Source organism: Balaenoptera borealis, assembly GCF_965194805.1.
Source record: "Balaenoptera borealis genome assembly, chromosome: 1".
In the NCBI taxonomy this organism is placed as follows: domain Eukaryota; kingdom Metazoa; phylum Chordata; class Mammalia; order Artiodactyla; family Balaenopteridae; genus Balaenoptera; species Balaenoptera borealis.
The window spans coordinates 141,532,132-141,556,181 of record NC_138860.1 but is presented as its reverse complement, the minus strand read 5'-3'; the positions used below and the strand labels follow the sequence as shown (position 1 = coordinate 141,556,181).

Sequence of the window (24,050 nt, the reverse complement as noted above, 5' to 3'; positions counted from 1 at the left end):
TCTGCATGATACTATAATGGTGAATACATGTCATTATACATTTATCCAAACCCATAGAATGTACAACACCAAGAGTGAACCATAATGTAAACCATGGACTTTGGGTGATTATGTGTCAATATAGGTTCATCAGTTGTAAGAGAGGTACCACTCTGGTGGGGAATGTTGGTAAAGAGGGGGGCTATGAATGTGTGGGAGAAGGGGGTACATAGGAAATCTGTAACTTCTGTTCAATATAGACCCTAAAACTGCTCTAAAGAAATCAAGCATTTTAAAAAATAAACACCAATCATTAAATGTTTTTTAAAAAAGCAAAAAATAAAAATCTTATTCAGAAATTTTCAGTGGCTCTTTAATTTCTTAGAGATGAAGGATAAAGTCTTATAACCTAAAGTTCTCCGTAGTATTTTCAGGTCCTCCACCATCTGCTCTGGCCTCACTTTATTTACTACTACTCTTGGCTTTCTCTTTGCTGTCACAAGTATCTGTCATGTTCATGCCCATCTATGTGCTGCTTCATTTATTCAGTACTTTCTATGTGCCAGGTGTATGCAATACATGTAATTTCTTCATTTAACCTTCAAAACTACCATATGAAGTATTGTAAGTACTGGTACTGAAATTTCACTAATGGGAGTTAGAAGGTTTAAGTAACTTGTCAAAGTCGCATATTTTAGGAAATGGTGGAATCAGGATTCAAGCTCAGATCTTCTGACTTCAGAGATGTGTTCTTAAAACTGTGTTCATCTTCATCATTCTGTGAATAAAACACTCTTGAGGGTTCGCAGAGGTTGAAAAAACAAAAAAACAAAAAAACTCTGTGCCAGAAAATGTTTACCACAGAGTATGTGCCTTAAAAAATGTATTGAATAAGTCAAACATTTTTTAAAATCCCAGGTAAGAGCCAGAGGAAAGCAGAAATTAAAATAACCACACTAAAATATGGAGAAAATGGGATTAAATGTGGTGGAGATGGATGTTTTCTGGGAATGATCATTGAGGCCCTGGGGGAAGGGTAGGGCTCATAGGACATTCCAAGCATGGAAAAGGGGATGAGTAACAAACGGAAAAGTCATGGTGTGGTTATTCCAAGGGCATAGAGTAGACCAGATCATTTGGCCAGCGTCAGATCTTGGAGGGTGAAATGGAAGAGTAGGTTGAAGAGGCAACAAGGAGAGAGCTTAGAGGGCCTTGGATACTAAGAAAAGGAGTTTGAACTTTATTTCACAGTCAATTAAAAGTCACATTGTTCTTGTTGTTATTATTTTTGCCCAAGCCACTTAGCCTGTGGGATCTTAGTTCCCCAACCAGGGATCAAACTGGGCCACTGCAGTGAAAGTGCCAAGTCCTAACCACTGGACCGCCAGGGAATTCCCCAAAGTCACATTATTTTTTGAGAAAGGGGGAATATGTTCATGACCATCATCAAATGTTAGAGTAAGAAGAGACCTTACTCTATGTTTGCAAGGTGATGCTTTGAGATAATTGGTCTCCACCTGTATGCTGCCCCTCTCCCCCCCAACCCCAATTTAGGAAGCATTTCCTTCTCCATTTTACCTTAAGCAAATCCCAAACACCTGTTAGACCTGTTTAAATCCTAAGAGGTGCTTTCAACAAGCATAATAGATCTCTTTGTTTTCTGAAAGTTCTGGCTTCATTATACATATTTGCTAATTTAAGTTGTTGTATAAGTTTATTTCCTTTGATAGTTTGTTCATTCTTAAGAGGCAGAGACCATGCTGAAATTTTGTATCCTGTGTATCCTTTTACCAGGCCTAACAAGTGATAATTTCTTAAAAACAAGCAAACAAAAAAACAACTAACGATACACTAAGAGGTGTCAACTGCATGATCTTACAACAGATGTCCTTACATTGCAGCTGTCTTGTACATACCATCTTCCTTGAGGACCGGTATCCCCCATATTTAACATTTTACAAAGTCAATCACAGTGCTTAACAAATACTAGATTTATTTAATGAACACATACCTGAAGATTGATTCTGTTTACCGTTAATGTGTGGACTGTATTAGACAAAATAAAACGCCTATCATCAAAATTCTAGTTAGTTACATTAGAGAGAGTCGAATAAAGCTGTTGTAGGTTCTACACAATCTTTCTCAAAGTCAAGTTATGATATCAAGAACAAAAATGTTAAAACATATAGGGAAGTCAACACTGGACTTATAAGATCCCATCTGGGTCCCAAATTTTGGGCAAATTACTTAACCCGTAGGTGCGCAGTTTCTTCATCGGTTTTTTCACAGGGCAAATGAGGTAATGTATATAAGCTAGCGCCCGGCATATCGCAGGCAAATACTGCTAGATTGGTTTCTTTCCTTTCCTCAACTAAATGAGCAAAAAATAACCCCCAGTTATACTTAGAATTTAGTGTGGGGTCAGCGGATGAAGACAACACAAGGAGGGATGACAGAACGGGAAAGGTAAGGGACAAAGAGGGACCAAGCAGATTCGACGAAATCCTTTCATCAATGTCCTCCTTCAATTTCCATGATTTCAGGTCTCCTCTCAGCCCAGCCAGCCTACACCTGTCCAGCCGGATCTCCCCACCACTTGGCTTTTCGTCTGCCCACTTGGCCCTCAGATCCCACCTTTTTCTGGCTCTTTAACCCTCCCTCGCCCAGTAGAACTTTACCCGCAGAAAGTAAAGAAGCCCACCGCCCCCGCGTTCCCCCCCAGAGTCGGCGTCCCGCGGCCCCAGGCTACCCCGCCCGCGCCTCCCGCGCCACTTCGGCGCCCCGCCCAGGCGGAGAGGGTAGGAGGGAGGGGAGGGCCTGCCAGGTGAGGCGCGGTCCTTCTGGGCCTCTCACTTCCGCCCAGGTGAGGGAGGGCTGACGCCGAGTCCGCCCGCCCGCTCCGGGCTCCCACCGGCGCCGCCGCCGGACCAGGTAAAGCAGGGGTCGGGCGTGCGGGCGTGCGCTGCGCGGCGGGGACCCCTCGCCCCGCGTCCGGAGCCTCCGCCGCTGCCCCGGCGCGCTCTCCGCCCGCCCTCCGGGAGGAGTGGGCACGGGAGACCCAGGACGCCGCCGGGCGCTCTGCCGGGCCCGCGGAGGGTGGGGGGCGCCGTTCGTCTGCGTCGGGCCCGGTGACCCCGCCGTGGTCCGCGCCCCTCGGTGCAGGGCTCGCCGGAGGCCGCGGGCCGCGGAGCCGCCCCTCCCCGGCAGGCCCTGGCGGCACTCAAATCTCGGCCCGGGTCTGTACCGGGAGTGGCCGGGATCAAACTTTGCACCCAAGTGGGTGCCTGTGCTTCGCCCCTAGAGCTGGGCGGAGTCTTTCCCCAACTGGTGACGGTGAAAGGAGTGAACAGGTGGTGGCCCGTTCGGGGTCCCGGAGGAGGGGGTACTCAGATCCCAGCTGAGGGGCCACTTGGCCCCGACCCCATCTGGGAGCCTGGCGGTCACGTAGACGAGTTCCCAGGCCGACGGTCAGGCCTGGGCTCTGCTAGCCTCACTTTATAGATGGGGAGGACCAGGCGGAGAGTGCTCTGGCTCCAGGCTTTGGGGAAATCGCTGGATTCCTGCTTTATGTCAAGCTCAGGAAAGCGTTTTCAAATCCTTTCCCCCCACCCCCTCCAAAGCGCCTCAGCCCTCCTGGGACACCTAGCAGGCCGAATTAATCTCCCCTGGAGTGTTCTCTTGGCAGTTTGACATTATCTCCAGATGGCTCTTATCACTTTGGATTCGAATTAGTTGTTTACTGGTTTGCGCGATTGAGAGGGTGGCCTTTAAGGACCTTATTTACCTAGGCTGCTTCTCAACTGCATTGAGAGTCTGGCCATGGGTAGGTGCGCAATAAACAAGTGTTTCTTGAAAGAACGAAGAAGCCTTCTGGAGATCTAGAAGAAAAATCTGTTACACCGGGGATGGTAATACTACTTATAGGCCGTCTAAGCTCCTATGGGTTGCCAATTCATTTGCGCATAATTTTTTAAAAGTAAAGCTAGGGAGGAATGGAGGTAAAAACTCAAATTGGTTCATTTTGCAGCATCAGAAAAAGGTGAGGTCGGGGCTTTTAGCTAAAATGAGCTTGACGTTTCTAGGCCCCTAACAACCTTTATAAGGAGAGTTCAAAATTTAAAATAATTAGAAAGTTAATAAATAACGGAGCTGGAAGGTACTTTACAGATAGAATTTGTAAACTGAGTTCCGAAGACATTTGCTAATTGAGGTCCTATTAACGGTCACATAAGGTGAGCTTGGTATATCAATAATAGTTGCGTTTAAGGTTGAAGGTAAATTGTATTAATCCCTCATTTGTGTTTAAAGATGCTTTAATAAGTTCAAGTCATGTATTAATATTTTTTATAACTATAAAACTAACATATTCATTGTAGAAAAATTGGAGAGAATTTCCAGAAAAGGAACTAAAAGCACACCCAGACCCACCTACCATTGAAAATAATCACTAATAAAATTATGGTATCTTGCCTTTCAGTTAGTATTCTTAAAAAGAAAAACCTGTATATTTTCCCATGATGAGTTCACTTTTAGAACCTTGTGATTGAGACAGAGGCTCAGCATCCAGTAATCCTTGTAATTGCATTTTTATTTAAAAGCACTTAATAATGATCCTTAAACGGAACAACCAAGCAGTCTGAATTTCCTTGCTTTGTTAAACTTTAACAAAAATACATTAGTTTGGGGAAACTAAAGTGGGGTTTAATTTGTTTACTTAAGATTTTGCTCACCTTGGTAGTAGAGTAAAATTTTGAGAAACAGGACTGTTCCACCTTAATTTTTGGGATCGCTTGACCATTGCTCTGTTTTTTTTCCCGTACTCTGATGTTTTTTAGTAGACTTGGATGCCTTTTTTTCAAAGTGTTCATTCTAGGTTCTGGTGCAAATGGAGAGAAAAGATGGAAAGCCTGCTTATTTTTTGCATTTGTACAACTGTGTAGCCTGTGGAGTTTGGAGACATGGGATTGGGTCCACCTACTGTGTAACTCTTGGCAAGTCACTTGACTCTGCTTCTTGTTTCCCATTTGTAAATGATCTACCTCACTGAGTTTGGGGAAGTCAAAATGAAATAATGTTCAAGGATGAGTCTTGTAAACTGTAAGCCACTCTTTGCCCACTTTTTGCTCGTTCACTGAGATGTTTAATTCTGATAAAACTAAGGAGCTTTGCTGTTTTTATTGGGAAGAACTCAGATTTGGGAATGGTCTCATACTGATAGTTACTTTGATAAAAGGCATAGAGGCTGCATTAGCTGATAAACAGAAGTCTTTCCTAAAAACACTGTACAGGGCTCTTTCTGAAAAGGCCTAGGTTAAAACTGCACTGTCAACATGGTTAGCCAGTCGCCCCTGTGACTAGGCATTTGAAATAGGGCTAGTTGGGATTGAGATGTACTGTAAATGTAAATACACATCAAATTTTGAAGATTTAGTGTAAAAACCCAAATACCTTGTTATTTTTTATATTACTTACGTATTGAAATGATAGTTTATATAAGGGTAATTAAAATATATTATTTAAATTAATTTTAATTGTTTCTTTTTACTTTTCATGTGGCTACTAGAAACATTTTAAATTACATATGTGGCTCACATTTTATTTCTATTGACTAGCACTGGGTTAGGATTCAGTGTATGTTTATCCTTAAGAGGGTTTGGTTTACTGAAGCCCTTACATTTCTATTTATAAACCAATTTTTTTTTTTTAAAACTCTCAGCTATAGGCCTCCCCACTGCCACCTCCCTTGTATTCATTGCACTGGTGACATTTTTTGTTGTTCAGTCTTTTGAGAAGCAACCACTATTGATTACAAAGGAAAAATCTCAGCTAAAATAATTATTAGCTTTTTTGAAGCCCCCAAATATCTTAAATAATTTTGATTGAAAAGAGTTATTAATGATAATAGTAGCTACCATTTATTGAATGTTCACTGTGTGCCAGGCTGCTTTATAATATCCTATTCAGTCCTTCCAACTGTAAACATTTAATATTTTTTATTAGCTATTTTATAAATGAGGTAACTAAAATATAGAGAGATTTAAACAATTGACTGCAACAACACAGAGCTGGTCCCAGGAGTAGAACCCAGCTCTCTATGATTTCAAAGCTCATAAGCTATAGATTCTCCCATATTTCGAGAATTGGTTATTGAACCAACTGGAAGAAAGTTGGTTATCAAAGTAGATATTTAGTTCTAATCCCGTTTTTGTGTTAGTGACCAATAGGAAATGCTCATCAACAGGAGATTAGCTGTGTATGTCATCATGACTAAATCTTAAAAATGTAAAGTTGAGTTAAAAAAAAATTGCTGAAGGATAAATATACAGTATAATTACCATTTATATAGTTTAAACACCTGCCAAACAATAATATTGTAAACAAAGATAGTGTGTTTTAAGAATTTCATATTTGGATTCTGTCTGTATTGATTGCATGCATTTGTGAAGCTTCCTTGTGATTGAATGAAGTTAGTAAAATCTCTGTGAAATGAGCATTCTCTAATGTTGATCTTACTCTTAAAAGAACAAAACCAAACTGGTTCTTTGCTTTGATGCTGTGCCCACAGTGTCTGGTTGGTAGATAGCTTTGAAGCCCGGGTCTGCAGCCTTTCGGGGACTGTCCTGTTTTCATTTAGCTTTAGCCTTTAATTGATGGGCGTGACTTTGATAATTGGGGCTGGGTAAGGCTTCTGCCTTGAGAAAGGCAGTCCCTCTCCGTATTATTTTCTGGAACTTGAAGCTCCAGGGCAGAGTGTGGTAGAAGAGGAAGATGAGTTAAGTAGATGCTGACAGTCAGGTTTACAAACATTCATTCCCTCTCTATTGAAAATTTGTAATATCTGACTCTCATTTTTAAAGTAGTTACCTACTAAAAATGTCTTTAACCGTTGACCGTCCCTCCCCCCAAGGTGAAATTAATTTCACTCAGTTGCACTGTCTTCCTGTCATTACCATTTTCAAAGTGCTTTCCCCCTTGTTTTTTTGAAATTGTAAGAAGTTTAATGCATTTGTGAAATGGAGATTATACATTTGTTAAGAAGATAAATGAGATATTATACAGAATGATGCTGCAATGCTCACAGTAGACACCAAAAAACTATTTACTTGAATTAGTGACAGATAAAATGGATTTTGGGAAAAGACCAAGAGAAGGAAGAATGGTGAACATTAGTGGGAAGGGTGTCCAAAGCATAGTTTGGCCTAGTTTGCAATTTGTTAGGATTGTTTTGAATATCACAAGCATGCCAAAAGTGGCATGACTCTATTTCTGGAGAGAAGCTAAGGGCACACAGTCTGCAATGTGGGGAGAATTGAACAGAATATCTGAGGTGGAAACTAATCATTAGTGAGGAGCATGAATGCCTGGTTCTTTCAGTGAGTGACTGGCTACACATCAGAGATCCCTAAGTGTGAAAATTGCCCAGATTTGTATTTTTTGCTGATCATTGGAGAAAACTGCCACCAACAGGAATACAAGAGCATATCATAAAACAGTTTAACTCTGTTCATACACAGTGGCCAAGTTACAGGCAGAAACTGATATGCATTGGTTAACTTTGAATAGTTCAATGAGAAAAATTAGTATATAGCTAATTGGATTATTCTGATGAAGTGACTCAATTTTCAGTTCTGATTCTGAGTTTAACATGGTATCTTTCAGCTTTGATGTCCTAAATGTCCAACATTAAGTGGACTTAAAAGTTGCCTATGGCTTAGGCACATAGCCCCAAAATATCAGGATGGTTTTGGAATTTATATATATCTTTTTCCAAAATTCCAGGAGTACAGTGTTTTGGCAGCAGCCAAAAATACAGTATTTTTTACATCTAAGGGGTTTAGAAAAGGCCTTGCCATTTGATAGGGACACAAGTCCAGGACACCTGTCTTGACTATACATTAGGATGACAGCAGATGTGTTTATGTGTAGTTTGAGTGAAGAGCCGCCATTACTCTCTGGCCAGGTGGGTTTGTGTTCCATTTAATCAGTACCTCATAAATGCTGAGCTTTGAGGACAAAGCCATGGTAACTAAAAGCAATCTGAGCTTTGCACTCCAAAGGAAGCAAAAGAAATTTAAAGTTGTTCATAGACTTCAATTTTTGAATAACTTCTGAAATCATGACTTCATCTACAGTTAATAGCATTTAGATTGTTCAGAGTCCCTAGTTCCCTTGAGCTCTGGGGAATTGCCATTGAGGAGTTACATGCAGTCTAATTGTGATCTGTCCAATTCACACCTGCAGTTACAGGCTGACTACCTGTACTTCCCCAAACAGATTGCCAGTAATCTTTTCTCTCAATTTTTTAAGATAGAAGTATAAGATGTCTTGTTAAACCAAATTTTCAAGGTATAAGGTATCTTGTTCAGTTCAGGAAAGAAACATAAGATGTCTCAGGGAGTTACATTTTTGTGTGCTACTGGGAGTCAGGAGAGTGTGTTTCTCAGGGTCCTTAACTGGCCTACATTCTTGAACTGAGGAGGTTAATAAATCTTTTCAATAAGTTTCCTCCACCTAGAAATTTGAATCAAATTAAGTTTCTAACTCTGCATCAGCTTTTCTCAAATATTGCATTAATTGGTGATGGCTAAGGGCATGGGTATTTTTTAAAAGCCACAATATTATAATAATTTCCTTCAATCAAATACCACAGTGAACCAGACATGAAAAATTCATGGCACAAACTCTCTTGATCAGTGATGGAGTGGAAGCTGTTAAACATAATAAACTACTGGTTCTCTGGAGGCTGTGCAACTATGAGGACAGCGGCACACTGTGGCATTTTAATGTCTAGGCTCTGACTGATTGTAGGTAGCCTATCTATGACAAGGTAGATTCAGCTTTACCATGTTTAAACAAACTTGAAATTCCTTGCTGTAAGCCCTGTTAGTTTCTTAGCCAGGCCAAACAGGTCAAAATTGTTTGGTTGAAGATTTCCTATGACCATAAAATGAGTGAATCATAGGTTCCATTTAGTGTACGTGCGACTTCCTGGATGTTCAACTATAGAGTTAATTGCATTTCTTCTTCTGTCCTCATATACTCTGAAGGCCTTAGTGCCCTTCCCTATATATTTCCCAACGCCATGAAATTGTAGTACTTTTCCGGGCCTGCTTTGTGAACATAGTTTAGCTTTTATTAAATATGAGTCATAGGGTTGGATGGCCAACCAGTTTCTAACCTTAACCCTTGCCGAGAGATATCTACTACCATGGTTTCCAAAATGTGCAGGACAATCTACTGGGAGAGTAGGAGAATGACAATAAAATCTTGCTTTTTAGTTTTTACCTTACTCTCATGATGTTTCTATTTTATATATGTTTTAAAACACATATGACATATAAATATATTAATATGTTTATAATTATAAAAAACAAGGTGAGTGGTCAACATACATTTTTATTGATAGGAATGTGTGTTTAAAAATGTTTGAAGACCACTAATCTATCCTGTTACCAGAATCACCTTTTTAAATAGAAATCTGGAGTCAATACTTCCCTACTTAAAAGCCTTTGATTACTTCCTGCTGCTTACAGGATAAAGACCAGTCTACTTAGCGTTATTTATAAGAACCCTCTCAAAATAGTCTATCTAAACCAGTGTTTCTCAAACTATCGGTGGTAAAAGATTATGGTTCCCCTCCCTCACTCTTTCAAGGACTGACATTTTTATAAAATTATTAGAAAAATGAATTGTTGGAAAAATGAAATTACAAAAATAAGTACAATGTAAGTTGTGTTTTGTATTACTAAATTTAATAGATCTACATAACTCTGCCGCATTCCACGATTTCTAAATGCTTATTCCCAGTTTTGGTACTTACCTCTTTGTGGGTCAAGCATCAATCCACAGTCCACACTTGTAGTAACACTGGTCTAAATTACTTTTTTGCCCTTTCTGTTGCTTTTAGAGACCTTATAACAGTTCATTTAGAGCTAGTTACTAGTTTCACTGACAGTCGTGCACTTTTACACCTTTATGCAGCAGTTCTCAAATTGTGGTCTCTAGACTAGCTGCACCGGGATCACAGGGGAACTTTGTTAGAGACGAGGTTCTCAGGGTTCACCTTACAGAATTCACGTACAGAATCAGAAACATTGGGAGTGGGCCCTGCAATTTGTGTTTTAGCAAGCCCTCAAGGTGATTCTGATGCACACTAAAATTTGAGAAGCACTAACTTAGGGCAGCCCTATATGTCATTCAAACTAGAACACTTTGAGAGTGAAGTGGACCACTATTAATAATGATGCTGGGTAATCTGAGACTATTTTAGGCAAATGAGGCCAAATGGTCACTCTGCTTTTACACTCCATTCTTTTTCTTTTACGAGAGAGGTCTCTACTGTGTTCTCATTCCAGCATTCCCAAACTTCCCCAGGCAGGGGAGTCACTCTGCTTTTATGATTTCTCTGAGCACATGGTACACACCTTTGCCATTGTATATATGTGCCTTACAATATAATTATCCTATTGTGTTGTCATTATCTTGCTGTGTATCTGTCTTGCTCTCTCATTAGGCCATCTTAGCCATTATCTTTTTGTCCCTTTTACCTTTCAAGTTATAAACATAATACATGCTTTTTAAATAAAATTCAAACAACACTAGTATCTACAAAGTAAAACTAATTTTTTATGTCCCCATCCCCACTTTTCCTTCCTGTAAGTTAGCAGTATTATTAAATTGACTATCTTTCTAAATCTAGAAACCTATGCACCCACAAATACGTATTTTTTTCCTTACAAAAAGGGGCAAATAATGCATATATCCTGAAACTTGCTGTCTTCCCTGTTGAGTTGTATATATTAGATAATGTCCCTGTATTAACACAAAGGTTTGAATTGCCCAAGCATCCTCCTGTAAATGAGAGATCTTACCCAACACCATCCTTAGTCATGACTTGAATGTTACAGGCAGGAGGCTAACACAGGAGTTAGGCACCAACATTCCTTGCCGGAGGGGCCCCCAGCCAGTAGACACAGCTTCCAAGGAATGTCACTTTCTCATATTAGGACATATTATCAGCATGCTTAAAATACCTACTTATATATAGACTGATGTGACGTCACTTATACGCATATTCATAACAGACTTTTACTGTGATTTTTAGTGTGTTTACAGGAGCAAAATTCAACCTTGGGACACATTTTTGTTTGTTTGTTTTGGGTTATCAGACAAGTTGTGAACAATATATACAGAAACATTTTCTTAAAGGAAGCCTCTTCTGTTTGGGGAATTCCGAGGTTTGTACTCCATTAGTTACCCAAATAGAAAATGTCTTTGTGATTACCTCCCATGTTCCAGCCAGCCAAGCTCTATAAATCCATATGTTCTCAGATTATTTACAAAAGCAATTAAGATAGATCAGGTATTTCCTGACATTTTAAAATGAGGACTCTGTTATCTATTAAAAACCTTTAGCTTGTTTGCATGGAGGTCTGGTATCAAGCTGGGAATCCCCAGCTGAAGGATTGAGCCACAGACTTGCTGTTAACCGTTTCCTACCCATTCCTGTTTCAGTACTTTCTGACCAACTTTATTATTTTAATGGCTGATTACGTTTGATAGTTGAATTTTTCTAGGAGTTTTGTTATTAAAAACAATGCAGTAAATATGCTTGTACACACATCTGTGTGCCTTTTTGCAAATACTTCTTTAGGAGAGACACTCAGAAGAGAGATTCTGGCTAGAAGAGAATATAAATTTAATATATTGATAGGTATTGCTCAGTTGCTCTCCTAAAAGAATGTGCAAGTTTATATTCCCACCTGTTTTTCTGTGATATCTGGAATACAGTCTATTATTGAAAAAAATGCCAATCTAACAATAAAAAATAGCACCTCATAGTTTTAGCTTACCTTCTTTGATTTAGAGAGGCTGATGTATTAATGATCACGAAACTGCTCTTGTCAGTCCTTTTAGGCTAGTGCTACTACAGAAAAGGACAGTGCCATTGTGACTGCCCTTCCGTTATTCACAGTTACCTGTCAATGGGTGGTTTTAAGGGTTTCACAGTTGAGATGCTGAGCACGTCAGAAGTGTTTCTGTGATGCTCTATTCAGCAGTTCTTTTGGTATTTTTTATGGAATCCCGTGAATATTTTGATGGAATACATGAACCTTTTATCAACGCCAAAGGCATTCCTTACTGGTTTTTAATATGCTTTCTTACTTAATGACCTTGAATTAGAAGATAAAGATTGTGTTTAGCAACTGTATCCAGGGATGATGTAAGAACAGTTTGACTGTATAGTGCTCATATTTCTTAGATGGTTTATTATAACAGTGTACCACTAGTGAAAATGACCACTGTGAACGTGCCAGTTTTGACACAGCAAAGGGTTTGCTAGCTTTTTGAGGGTTTTTTAAAATGAATTTATTTATTTATATATTTTTGGCTGTGTTGGGTCTTTGTTGCTGCATGCAAGCTTTAGTTGGCGGCGAGCGGGGGCTACTCTTCATTGTGGTGCGCAGGCTTCTCATTGCGGTGGCTTCTCTTGTTGTGGAGCACGGGCTCTAGGCACGCGAGCTCGAGTGCAGGCTCAGCAGTTGTGGTGCACGGGCTTAGTTGCTCCGTGGCATGTGGGATCTTCCCGGACCAGGGCTTGAACCTGTGTCCCCTGCATTGGCAGGTGGATTCTTAACCACTGCGCCACCAGGGAAGTCGCAGCATTTTGAGTTTTGATTACATGTTAGGCTAGTTTTCAGCAAATCACTGGAATTAAAAAAAAATTATCCATGGAAAATGCCATATTGGGATTACCTTTTGGAGACTCTCTCAGATGACTAGTTTGAGGGTTTTTTCCCCTAATCTCTCTAATATCTTCTTGATCCCTTGTATCCCTTTTTTGTATATTCCTTTCCAGTCTAGAGTCTTTTTTAAAAAAAATTAACTTTATTAAAGTATAACTTACATACGATAAAAAATTAAAAATATATAGTTCAATGACGTTTGACAAATGTATACAGCTGTGTAAACAGTACTCCTTTCAAAACATAACATTCCCATCACCCCCAAAAAATCTGCCTCAAATGTCTTCCCAGTCAACTCCTTTCCACCCTGCCCAGGTAAACTAATCTATAACTGTAGATTCAACTTCATATGAATGGAATCATACAACTTACATCCATTTTGTCTGTTTTCTTTCCCTCAACATACTGTTTTTGAGAGTCACCCATGTTCTGTGTGTCAGTAATGTTTTCCCTTTTTATTTCTGGGTATTTTATTATGCTTACATACCACAACTGATTTATCCATTCATCTATTATTAGACATTTGGGTTTTTCTAGTTTGGGCTTTTATAAATAAAAATTCTGTGAACATTCTTTTTTGTTTTTTTTTTGTTCCTTTTGTTTTTTTGGCCAAACCCTGTGGCTTACTGGATCTTAGTTCCCTGACCAGAGATTGGACTCAGGCCCTCGGCAGTGAAAGCGCCAAGTCCTAACCACTGGACCTCCAGGGAGTTCCCTGAACATTCTTTTATAAGTCTTTTGCAGGCATACATTTTCATTTCTCTTGGGTAAGTATTTAGGAGTGGAAGTGCTGGGTCATATAGTAAGTGTAGTTTTAACTTTCAAAAAACTGCCAAACAATTATTCAAAGTGTTTGTGCCATTTTACATTCCTACTAGCAACGTATCAGAGTTCCAGTTGCTTCACATCTTTGTCAATGCTTAGTATTATCTGTTGTTTTGGTTTTTAGCCATCTTAGTGGCTGTGTAGTGGCTTTTAATCTGAATTTCCTGAATGAAGTTTCTTGTTTTTTTTTTTTTTTTGGGTGGCTGCGTTGGGTCCTCGTTGCTGTGCCCAGGCTTTCTCTGGTTGCAGTGAGCGGAGGCAACTCTTTGTTGTGGTACAGGGGCTTCTCATTGCAGTGGCTTCTCTTGTTGCAGAGCACGGGCTCTAGGCGCACGGGCTTCAGTAGTTGCAGCACATGGGCTTCAGTAGTTGCAGCACATGGGCTTCAGTAGTTGTGGCTCACAGGCTCTAGAGCGTAGGCTCAGTAGTTGTGGTGCACAGGCTTAGTTGCTCCGCGGCATGTGGGATCTTCCTGGATCAGGACTCAAACCCATGTGCCCTGTATTGGCAGGCGGATTCTTAACCAGTGTGGCACCAGGGAAGCCCTGAGTGAAGTCTTTTGATGGAGAATGTTCTTGAGGTTTTCTTTAATTTTTCTATAGGGCTATAGACTTGTATACACTAATGGTAAATCTTTTTTTTTTTAATTTAAAATTTTTTCTTTAGGTTTCTTTAAAAGTGATTGAAGACAATAATTCATAATGCCTGAAAATCTTGCTACAGGTAAACTAGATATATACTTCTATCACTAAATTACTTATTCAAAAGTGGAATATAAGATAGGATTTAACTTGTACTCTTATTATCCTTCTTCAAACAAGATAAATTGCAGGTCCTGCAAGTTCTTGATCGCTTGAAAATAAAATTGCAGGAGAAGGGTGACACTTCGCAGAATGAGAAGCTCTCTATGTTTTATGAGACACTAAAGAGCCCTCTTTTCAACCAGATACTCACTCTTCAACAGTCCATCAAGCAACTGAAGGGGCAAGTAAGTTACCCATCAGGGTTTTACATGTTGATATATTCAAACCAGCAAAGAAATATAGAAGGAGATAGGTGCAAACTGTCTACTCTTAATTCAGCAAAGAGACTGTATTGGGACTTGTGACCTGTGGGTTGCATTGGCATGGATAGTTTAAAAATTTTGGTAATAAATTTTGTGTTTGGCTTTGGAATATGGTTTTTGTACTTATTTATGTAAAGGTCAGATGCTTTGAGAATTCTCAACATTTTCTTCAAAATTACAGGACTCATAGCACCTCTGCTTAGAGTGACGTAAATTAAGAGTTTTAACTGTCCTCTTGGTTGTTCTCTTTTGGGGTCAGGGATGGCAAATTGATTTTAAATCATCTATTCTAGAAGCTGAACTTGAATAGTAGCTATCTTATAGATTAAATTTGGGCAGAATTTTAAATGTAATTGAAGATAATGTAGCAGAGTTGTTATGTGAAAATTAAAATTTGGAAAAAAATGCTTTTTGCTGATAAACCAAAATGCCTATCCATAAGTATTTAGCAAGTGATTTTTGTATAACTAAGGATTAAATTCTGCACATATGTCTTACTGTGAATTTCTGTCTTTAGATCAAAATTTATACCAGAATTTTAGCACTCCCCATATTGAAGGTTAGATTTCTGTATTCTCTGATCGTGGAATGAGTACATCACAGCAGTGAATGCTGTTGGTAGGAATAGAAATTGGGAAAGATCACTACAAATCAATCACTGTTACTGGACTAAGAGTGGACTTAACCAGCCTCTTCATCATAATAACAATCTTTTATATTTATATAGTTTGCAGTTGTTATATAAATAATCATATCGTATTCATTCAACTATGAAATCCCCGTGATTTTTTTTCCTGTCATTGTTTTCGTAGAGTTTCTACGGGTGCTGATTTTTTCTATGAAGTCCTGTTGACATTTGTTCTTGATGTTACCTTTGTTCCATTGTGTTGGCACTCATTTCAGCCAATGATATTTTAAAAATTAACTTCTGTTTTCCTTTTTCCATAATTACTGGATTCTCCCCCAATTTTTTTTTTTTTAATTAGTGTTTAAGTGACTCTGAAATTCATCTGCTACTAATCTTGGGCAAGTTACTTAATCCCTGTGTGCCTCAGTTCTTATGTTCACAAAAAGAAATAAGGATATCTCCTAGGGCTATTGTAAGGATTAAATGAGATATTATGTAAGAGTTTTGGTATAGTACTTTGCTTATAGCGAGCACTTAATAAATACTGAGTTATTTTTGTTATATACCACCTGCAGATCTTTTGTGCCTCTCCACATGGAAATGTATAGATAAGTGCAAAAGGGCTCAGTGTCTTACATGCATGTTTATATGACTGAATGTGTCTGTGTATCTGAAGTGTAATAAGCTGTTGAACATGCTATTAACTTGAGGTAATCGTAGAAGGCAGGAAATGAGAACAAATTAAACATTTTGTGTAATACTAAATAAAAAATTTATAGCCTTATAAACACAGATTCATGTATCTGTATCTTATTTCTTTCGTGTGTATGTATTTAGCGTTCCATTATTCATGTGATGGACAAAAATAATATTTAATAAATAGAAATATTTTTTGTCTATAGGTTTCTGTTGATAATTTTCTCTCTCTTTTTTTTTTTCTCCAACAGCTCAGCCATCTACCCTCAGATTGTTCAGCCAACTTTGATTTTTCTAGGAAAGGTTTATTGGTGTTCACGGATGGTGCCATTACTAATGGGAATGCCCATAGGTCCTCTAATAACTTGACTGTATCTGGGTTGTTTCCTTGGACCCCAAAGTTGGGAAATGAAGATTTTAACTCAGTCATGCAACAGATGGCTCAGGTAAAGTTACATCTTGTCATGGGAATATTTAGTTTTATTTCTCCTATTATAGGTTAAAAAAGAAACCTACCCTCACTCTTTTTGCCTTTAAAATGTGTTAGTCTGTGTTTTGTTTGCTTGTGGTTTTATATTGTTAGGAGGAATTGATACTATTTTCTAATATGTGTGTTGGAAATTTATTTGTTTAAAATTACATAAGGAAAATATCCATGTGTGTGGTGAGGAGAGTTTTCAAGACACTGACTCCAATTTGACACATCTGTACACTTGTAAGGAAAAAGATTCTTATGGTTTTGCTCATAGGAGGAAAATTAATATGTCTACCAGAAGTGATGTAACTCCTTTGAAACTATTTTAAATTTTATGTAAAAAAGAATTAATGGGAGTTAGAACTAACATAATTTGGAATATCTAGGGAAACATTTAAAAGAGTAATCCATTTTATTCTTAATACCTATTAAAAATTAAATAATAGACAGTTGAATTTTTGGATGTTAGTTTTCTGTTTGTTCACCATACCTTCTAACAAGTATCCTAAAAAATGAAACTTGAGTTTGAAAGTTAAAAAGAATCTGTTTAAGGTGTAATAGTTAAATAATGTTCTATAACTAATTCCTTGTTTGATCTTACTGCTCTATACCCTTAATTTGACTAATAGTTATTTTTATGTGATGCTTTTATTAGTTGATTACATTTATGATGTTTTCATGTCATAAGTGCAATTATTAGCCAAAGTAATAAAATACTTGCTTGTCACAGGTAAACCCATTTGAATGGTGGCCTTTCCATGATCTTTTGAATTAACCTAATAAAAGAGAATGTTAATTTATCATGATAGAATTAAAAACAGAACCCTAAAAAATGCAGCTTCTTCTGACTTAGGGCTCAACACTAGTATATTTTTGATAAATCTAATTTATTTTCCTCGTTTAAAAATTTATTTTGCTTCAAGAGAATTTGAGAAATTCCGTGTACAAAGTAATTTAGAATTTACTGTGGGAAAAGACATTTTTCTCAGGAATTTTCATCCAGCTAGGAATTCACCTCATACTGTGAATGAAGTGTGAAAATACCTCTCCAGTTCCCTGAGGTTGCAGAACACTGCCCATGTCCTCTTGTGTTCTCCTGAAAATAATCAAGTGAGAGGATTTCCATAAATAATTTATTACTGAAATGCTGAGTTTATTTGGTTTTCTAGAAATGACTTAGGAGAAGTTATTTTGGGGCTATTCACAAATAGAAACTTCAGTTCTTCGGAAAGGGTGTGTTGGTTAAATGTAAACTTCACTGACTTTTTTTTTTTTTTTTAAATCCCCCTTCATTAGGGCCGGCAAATTGAATATATAGATATAGAACGGCCCTCAACTGGAGGCCTTGGATTCAGTGTGGTGGCCTTCAGAGGTCAAAATCTGGGAGAAGTCGACATTTTCGTGAAGGAAGTGCAGCCAGGGAGTATAGCTAGCAGGTGAGGAAGGATGTTCATTTTGTGTTTTGCTAATTTTTTTTCTGACAATTCTGAAAACATTATAAAGAGAATAAGAAACAAGTCATACAAAACAGTTAACAATAGCAGCTAACATTTTCTCTTCCTATGCAGTTTTTAGGCCTTTTGCAGGTATTCTCACATATACTTGTGGCAGCAGTCTAGCTAGTAGTATCATTAGTCCATTTTATAGATGAGAATGCTGAGTTTCAGAGTTTCAATGGTTTACCTATAGTCACAGAGCTATTAATGCTGGAACCATGATGTGATTCCAAGACTGTCCAATGGCAAAGCTAGTGTTCTTTCTACTCCATCACACGCTCTCACAATTGAACATGATATTTTAGCTATGGTCTGATCAATAAGATAGGCATATTGAAATTCACATTCTGCATACTATATTGTTTATTTATTTATTTAAAAAAAATTTTTTTTAAATTTATTTATTATTTATTTATTTTTGGCTGTGTTGGGTCTTCATTGCTGCGCACGGGCTTTCTCTAGTTGCAGCGAGCGGGGGCTACTCTTCATTGTAGTGCGCGGGCTTCTCATTGTGGTGGCTTCTCTTGTTGTGAAGCATGGGCTCTAGGCCCGCAGGTTTCAGTAGTTGTGGTGTGCAGGCTCAGTAGTTGTGGTGCACGGGCTTAGTTGCTCCGCAGAATGTGGGATCTTCCCGGGCTAGGGCTCGAACCCACGTCCCTTGCATTGGCAGGCGGATTCTTAATCACTGCGCCACCAGGGAAGTCCTATATTGTTTATTAAACTTGATATTACAACAGCTTTTTTGGTGGTCATAACACACTGTTGATAATTTCACTTATTGTCAATGAAAATCCCTCTCAAGTCTATGTGACACGCCCACTCCCAGCCCACTGCACTTGTGCCTGGGCTGTATTTTTTTAAGGGTTGTGTGCAAGACTTGTATTTTGTTTCTATTTGATTTCAGATCTTTAGTTTATTACTCATTTAAAAAGCACAGCATTCATTATATTACTGTTGCCTGTTAGAAAACTAGCAGCAGTAGCATAACTATTACAAAAAATTTCTCAGTTAATAATATATTTTTGAATTCACATTATCCATTCTTGGGGATCAGAGTTATAGTCTCCCCAACTGAAAGTTCAGAAATAATGGACTTCTATGACTTTGTATTATTCTACCATCCAATGTAGCATTTCCTCAAGTTTGTTCTGAGGAGCCATAGCAATGGTCAACTATATTTGAGAAACTCCTGTTCTTGGAGATTGGTTATACATACTTAGGGTAATCATATAATTTATTGTCCAAGTTGGGACAGTTTTGGGGGTGAGAGGTTGTGCCATTAATAATGACACTAAGACAGCAGGTATAAACTAGGACTATTCTGGCAAACCTAGACAATCCAGGGTAAACCTGGACTTAGAGTCACTTAATATTAGCTTCTTTTATACTATGAAGTCCCTTGACAAAAAGCCTATTTAACTTTGATTGGCCCAAATTTTCTTTTTAATTTTTTTAACTTAAAAATCATTATTGAGATATAATTCACATGACATAAATGTCACCATTTTAAGGTGTACAGTTCAGTAGTTTTCAGTGTATTTTCAATGTTTCAACCTTTTTGTGGTCCATTCTTATATCTCAGTTACTCTGTACTAATAGTTCTGTAAGTACAAATTGAGATGAGCACTTCCAAAAAGAGGAGTTTCATATTTGAGTATGTAAAGATCCTTGCCCAAGGTTAAGGAGTCAGGTGGCTTCCCATAGGCAGTGGTGCTTGAAGGGAAATTTGAGAGGTGATACTGGAGTCCGCAGAGGGCAGAAGGTGTCAGGGAGAGGAATAGACGCTTTACTGATAGCCCTGGTAAACTCCATCTTTGGAGTATGTCTGGTATTTACCTGGTGTGGGAGCTTAGTGCAAGGCTGTGTAAGAAGGGGCTGGAGAGAGGAAGGGGCCAGCCATGCAGGACCTTCCAGATCATCTTAAATGGTCTTCCTTTCTTCTGAGGACTTTCCACATAGAACTGTGTTATTTTATGAGCTTGCCTAGCCCCTGTTGGCTCTCATAGTCATGGAAATCCATCATTTCTGAATGTTGCAATGGAGAGACAAGAGCTGGTTTCCCCTTGAATGGAAAGTGTGAATTCAATTATATATATAGTATGAGAGAGTTAAATTAGAAGTAATAGTAGCAGTAAAATGAATACTATTCAACTTTAGAATGCATCAAAATCATATTTTCCAGGAGACTTCTCCTCTGCAGCTTGTTTATTTTGGGTTGAGTTTATATTTCCTAGGCAGATACTAACTGGAAAGAAATGAGATGTTCTAGAAGTCTACTGGGTAGAGGGAAAGGTAGATTAAAATAGATTGATTCCCAGAAAATAGAAAATTTGAGTGTGAGTAAATTAAGGACTGACTTATGCAAAATGAGTTATATCAAGGTTAAAAAGTTTTAAGAGTAACTTATTCATTTGGGATTAATTAAGAAATTTCCCTTAATGAACAAGCTGTGAATAGGAATTTAGGTGATGAAGTTAGAGAAAGGACAATGTAGGAGATGGGAAAATGGAAGGTATTCCTGGATATTGTCCTGTAGTGGTCACATTTAAAAATAAATGTTTCTTGGCACAGTTTTTGAAGGTGCTAGCCTCCTGTGTTCCCTCTTTGCCTGGCAAAGAATACAACTACTCTTTCTCTTTCCTCCTTTAAAAGAATAATGTTTCTTAAAAAAAAAAAAAAAAGCAGTTTCTTTAGGACTAGGGAAAAGTTCACAAGCAACTTTCGCAATTTTAAAAATATATATTTCAAAATGATGAAAATCATTATGAAAATAATACATTCCTATAATATAAAATATAGAAATATAATTACCCCGCCCCCCCAAAACAAAGCTCTTGGACTTTGACCACCCTGAGACAACTATAGGAAATACATTAGAAAGTTTTTTTTTTGTTTGTTCATTTGGTTGCGTCAGGTCTTAGTCGCGGCAGGTGGGTTCCTTAGTTGTGGCATGTGAACTCTTAGTTGCGGCATGCATGTGGGATCTAGTTCCCATACCAGGGATCGAACCCGGGCCCCCTGCATTGGGAGCGTGGAGTCTTAACCACTGTGCCACCAGGGAAGTCCCTAGAAAGTTTTCTTTTCTTCTTCTTTTGTTTTTGGCCTGCTGTGCAGCTTGTGGGATCTTAATTCCCCAACCAGGAATTGAACCCGGGCCACAGCAGTGAAAGCAAGCGTGGAGTCCTAAGCACTAGACAGCCAGGGAATTCCCTAGAATGTTTTCTTTTTATAAAGACAATGTCTTAGAATATATGCAATTTTATATCATTCTTATTTTCTAATATAACATAAGCCTTTCCTAATAGTCATAAAAAGATATATGAGCAACATTTTTAATGCAACATGATCTATTGTGAGAGCCACCTACAATTTTGGCATAAAAAATTGAAATATCCAACTTGTTAGTTCCAAAGGAGAATCTGAAATGTCTGAATCCCTGTCCTCAGAAAACTTAAAATCTAACAGGGAAGGATATAGTTAGCTCTATGGACAGCATAGTTAGTATAAATGGATGGTCAGTGAGTGATAAACAAGTGGCTCAGAGTACCATGATAATGAGGTAAGTGATGAAGGGAGAGAGAGACAGAGACGAGACACTCAGTTGCAATGTGGAGGGTGGATTGAATTTGGCTGAGCAGAGTGGAAGGGCATTAGAGATGGAGAAAACCATTTACACAAAAGCAGGAAATACCAGACATGTTTGAGAGGGAAAGAGTAAATCAGGATAGTTGGAAAAGAGGTTTATATAGGGAGGAAGCCAAGTTGGAAGAGTACTTTGGGGCCAAATGTAGAGACCTTTGAATACCAACCAAGTTTACATTGTGTCCTAGAGGTCAGAAGTTAACCAAATTCTGGTCCATGATAAAGTTTTGCTGAATCTGCTGTGACCTGAGAAAAAATAAGGGCAATATAATGGAATTTTCATAATTCTAAATTTATGAGTTAGACTTCTCTGTTCTGAGATGAATCCCTTCCCAGGGAGATTTTTTTATATTGAAGGTTAAAGATATTCTTTTATAAAATAGTCATGACAAGAGTTTGTTTTCTTTCCTTTGACTCTCTCCTTATTGGTCAACAACTATAGATAATCATTATATACTTTTGAGTTGGGGAATACTAGCATGAAGAGAGCCTAGAAAAATAAACCTTGAGGAATTTTACAAGTTAGGTTTTAGGTATTCGATAAGGATCTCAATTGGATGGTTGACATTGGGAATAGAAAGGAGGAGATGGGTGGTGCAAGAGAGATAAAGAAAGATAAGAAAGAATTGTGGTGATAATGAAGAAACAGGAAGAGCAGGAGGGGTGTATAGGAGATAATGAAGTCAAATACAGCAAACCAGAGTAAATCCTACTCTTAGTATGCACTTTAAGAAGTTAAAGAGTATGGTTTAGAGTCAGACTACTTAGATAAGATGCTAAGCTTGCTTTAATTTCTTGCATGTCAAATTTAACTAAGTACCTTAAAAGGTGATTGTGAGGAATAAAGGAGATAATGCCTATAAAGCATTTAGCAGAGTTCCTAGCTCATAGTAAGTGCTCAGTAAATATTAACTATAATAGTACTTTTTTTCTTAAGATTTTGCTAATTTCTTTAAAAAATTTCTTTTAAAAAATCCTTTTTACATTGGTTAGCAGTTGGGAAATTTGTGATTGGGACAGAGAGAAGGGCTCAGATACAGATTTGGAAATAACCTCTATTGATTTTCATGGAGAGTTTGGCCTCTGTTGACAAATGTTGGAGAAGTAAAGGACAATGCGGATGGGATGAATCTGTTAGAGAGGAGGTTATTGATGAACATATAGCCCTGTATGGTACATGCAGAAGTCAGATTGGAAGGGGTTCAGGAGTACAGGTTTGGTGCCACAATGAGGACAATGTCCATACTTGCAAAACCTTAGCAATGGGGCCCTATGCATTGTTTTTGCTTATTTTTCTAGCCATATGGCTTTTAAAATGTGTGTGTGTAGGGATGCACTACTTAATTGGTTAATTAGTTAATAAGTGCTTTAATGAAAAGCAGTCTGAAGAGCTCTTTTGTATTATACAATTAAATATTTCAATAAATGTACTAAGTGAAGTAGTACCATAACATATAAACTACCTGAATAGTAGATTTTAAGAATTAGGCTATTATGTCACTTAAAATTTTCTTATTTCATCAAGGGATCAAAGGTTAAAGGAAAATGACCAAATATTGGCTATTAATCACACACCACTGGATCAGAACATTTCCCACCAGCAAGCAATTGCGTTGTTACAACAAACCACTGGATCTTTGCATCTGGTTGTGGCCAGGGAACCAGTCCACACAAAAAGCAGCACTTCTACCAGCCTAACTGATGCAAATCTGCCTGAAACAGTGAGTTGCAAATTTGGAAAAACACTTAATTTTGAATTACACCTTTGATTTTAAGAAGTGTAAAGACATTTAGAAAATGTCGTTTTATTTGTCATAGTTCAAGAAAGCTGATTATATCTCAATGCAGCATTAGCATGTTAAACAAGATATTTCAAGGAGGGTTTTGTTTTGTTTTTTCAATGTCCTATGATTCTCCTTGTTTAAGATTATTATTTAATATAGAGGGCAAATTGTAGTATTGGGTATCATTTGGTGATGGAAGGAATTCCTTGGTGATGTAACCATTTAATTAAGCTGGGAGTTTTTATTAGAGATTTACTATTGAGTTTTTAAATTAAGATTTGGTTATTTGTTTCAAAAACATTTTTTAAAATTATATTGGGTGTTTATGACTAGATTATGGATACTGCACAATTATAGAAGTTTTTCTTCTTTTCATGTAAGGATGTATACTGAACAATTTAAAAGAATAAAAGTTTATGTTCCTTTGGGAGTCTTTAAACTTGCTTTGTAACATTTTACAGATTTTGGCCTGCATCTTCAAAATGCAAACTAATAAATCTTATTTTCTTATAACACTAAGTGCTAGCTGATTTATTTAATTTCCATTCATTGGACAAAAGAAAAAACAGACTGGGTACAGTACAAGGTCACAACACTAATGTATAGACATTTTCCCTGTTGTAATCAGTAATGTTTATGTAGCACAATTTACATAATAAATAGAATGAACAAAGTGGGAAGTTGCTTAGCATAGTGGTTAAGAACAAGGACTC

General features: G+C 37.9%; 1 protein-coding gene across 21 annotated transcripts in view; it reads left to right on the top strand.

Moving 5' to 3' along the window:
- Nucleotides 1-2,757: 2,757 nt before the first annotated feature.
- The window catches only part of PATJ (PATJ crumbs cell polarity complex component), a 350,711-nt gene continuing 329,418 nt past the window's right edge, over nucleotides 2,758-24,050 (top strand). For all 21 annotated transcript variants that reach the window (XM_082356311.1, XM_082356308.1, XM_082356317.1 and 18 more), the window contains exons 1-6: nucleotides 2,758-2,910; nucleotides 14,217-14,273; nucleotides 14,372-14,538; nucleotides 16,192-16,386; nucleotides 17,712-17,851; nucleotides 23,079-23,274. In XM_082356311.1, the coding sequence (XP_082212437.1) occupies nucleotides 14,252-14,273; nucleotides 14,372-14,538; nucleotides 16,192-16,386; nucleotides 17,712-17,851; nucleotides 23,079-23,274 (720 nt within the window). In that variant the 5' untranslated portion in view covers nucleotides 2,758-2,910; nucleotides 14,217-14,251. The remainder of the gene's footprint in view (nucleotides 2,911-14,216; nucleotides 14,274-14,371; nucleotides 14,539-16,191; nucleotides 16,387-17,711; nucleotides 17,852-23,078; nucleotides 23,275-24,050) is intronic.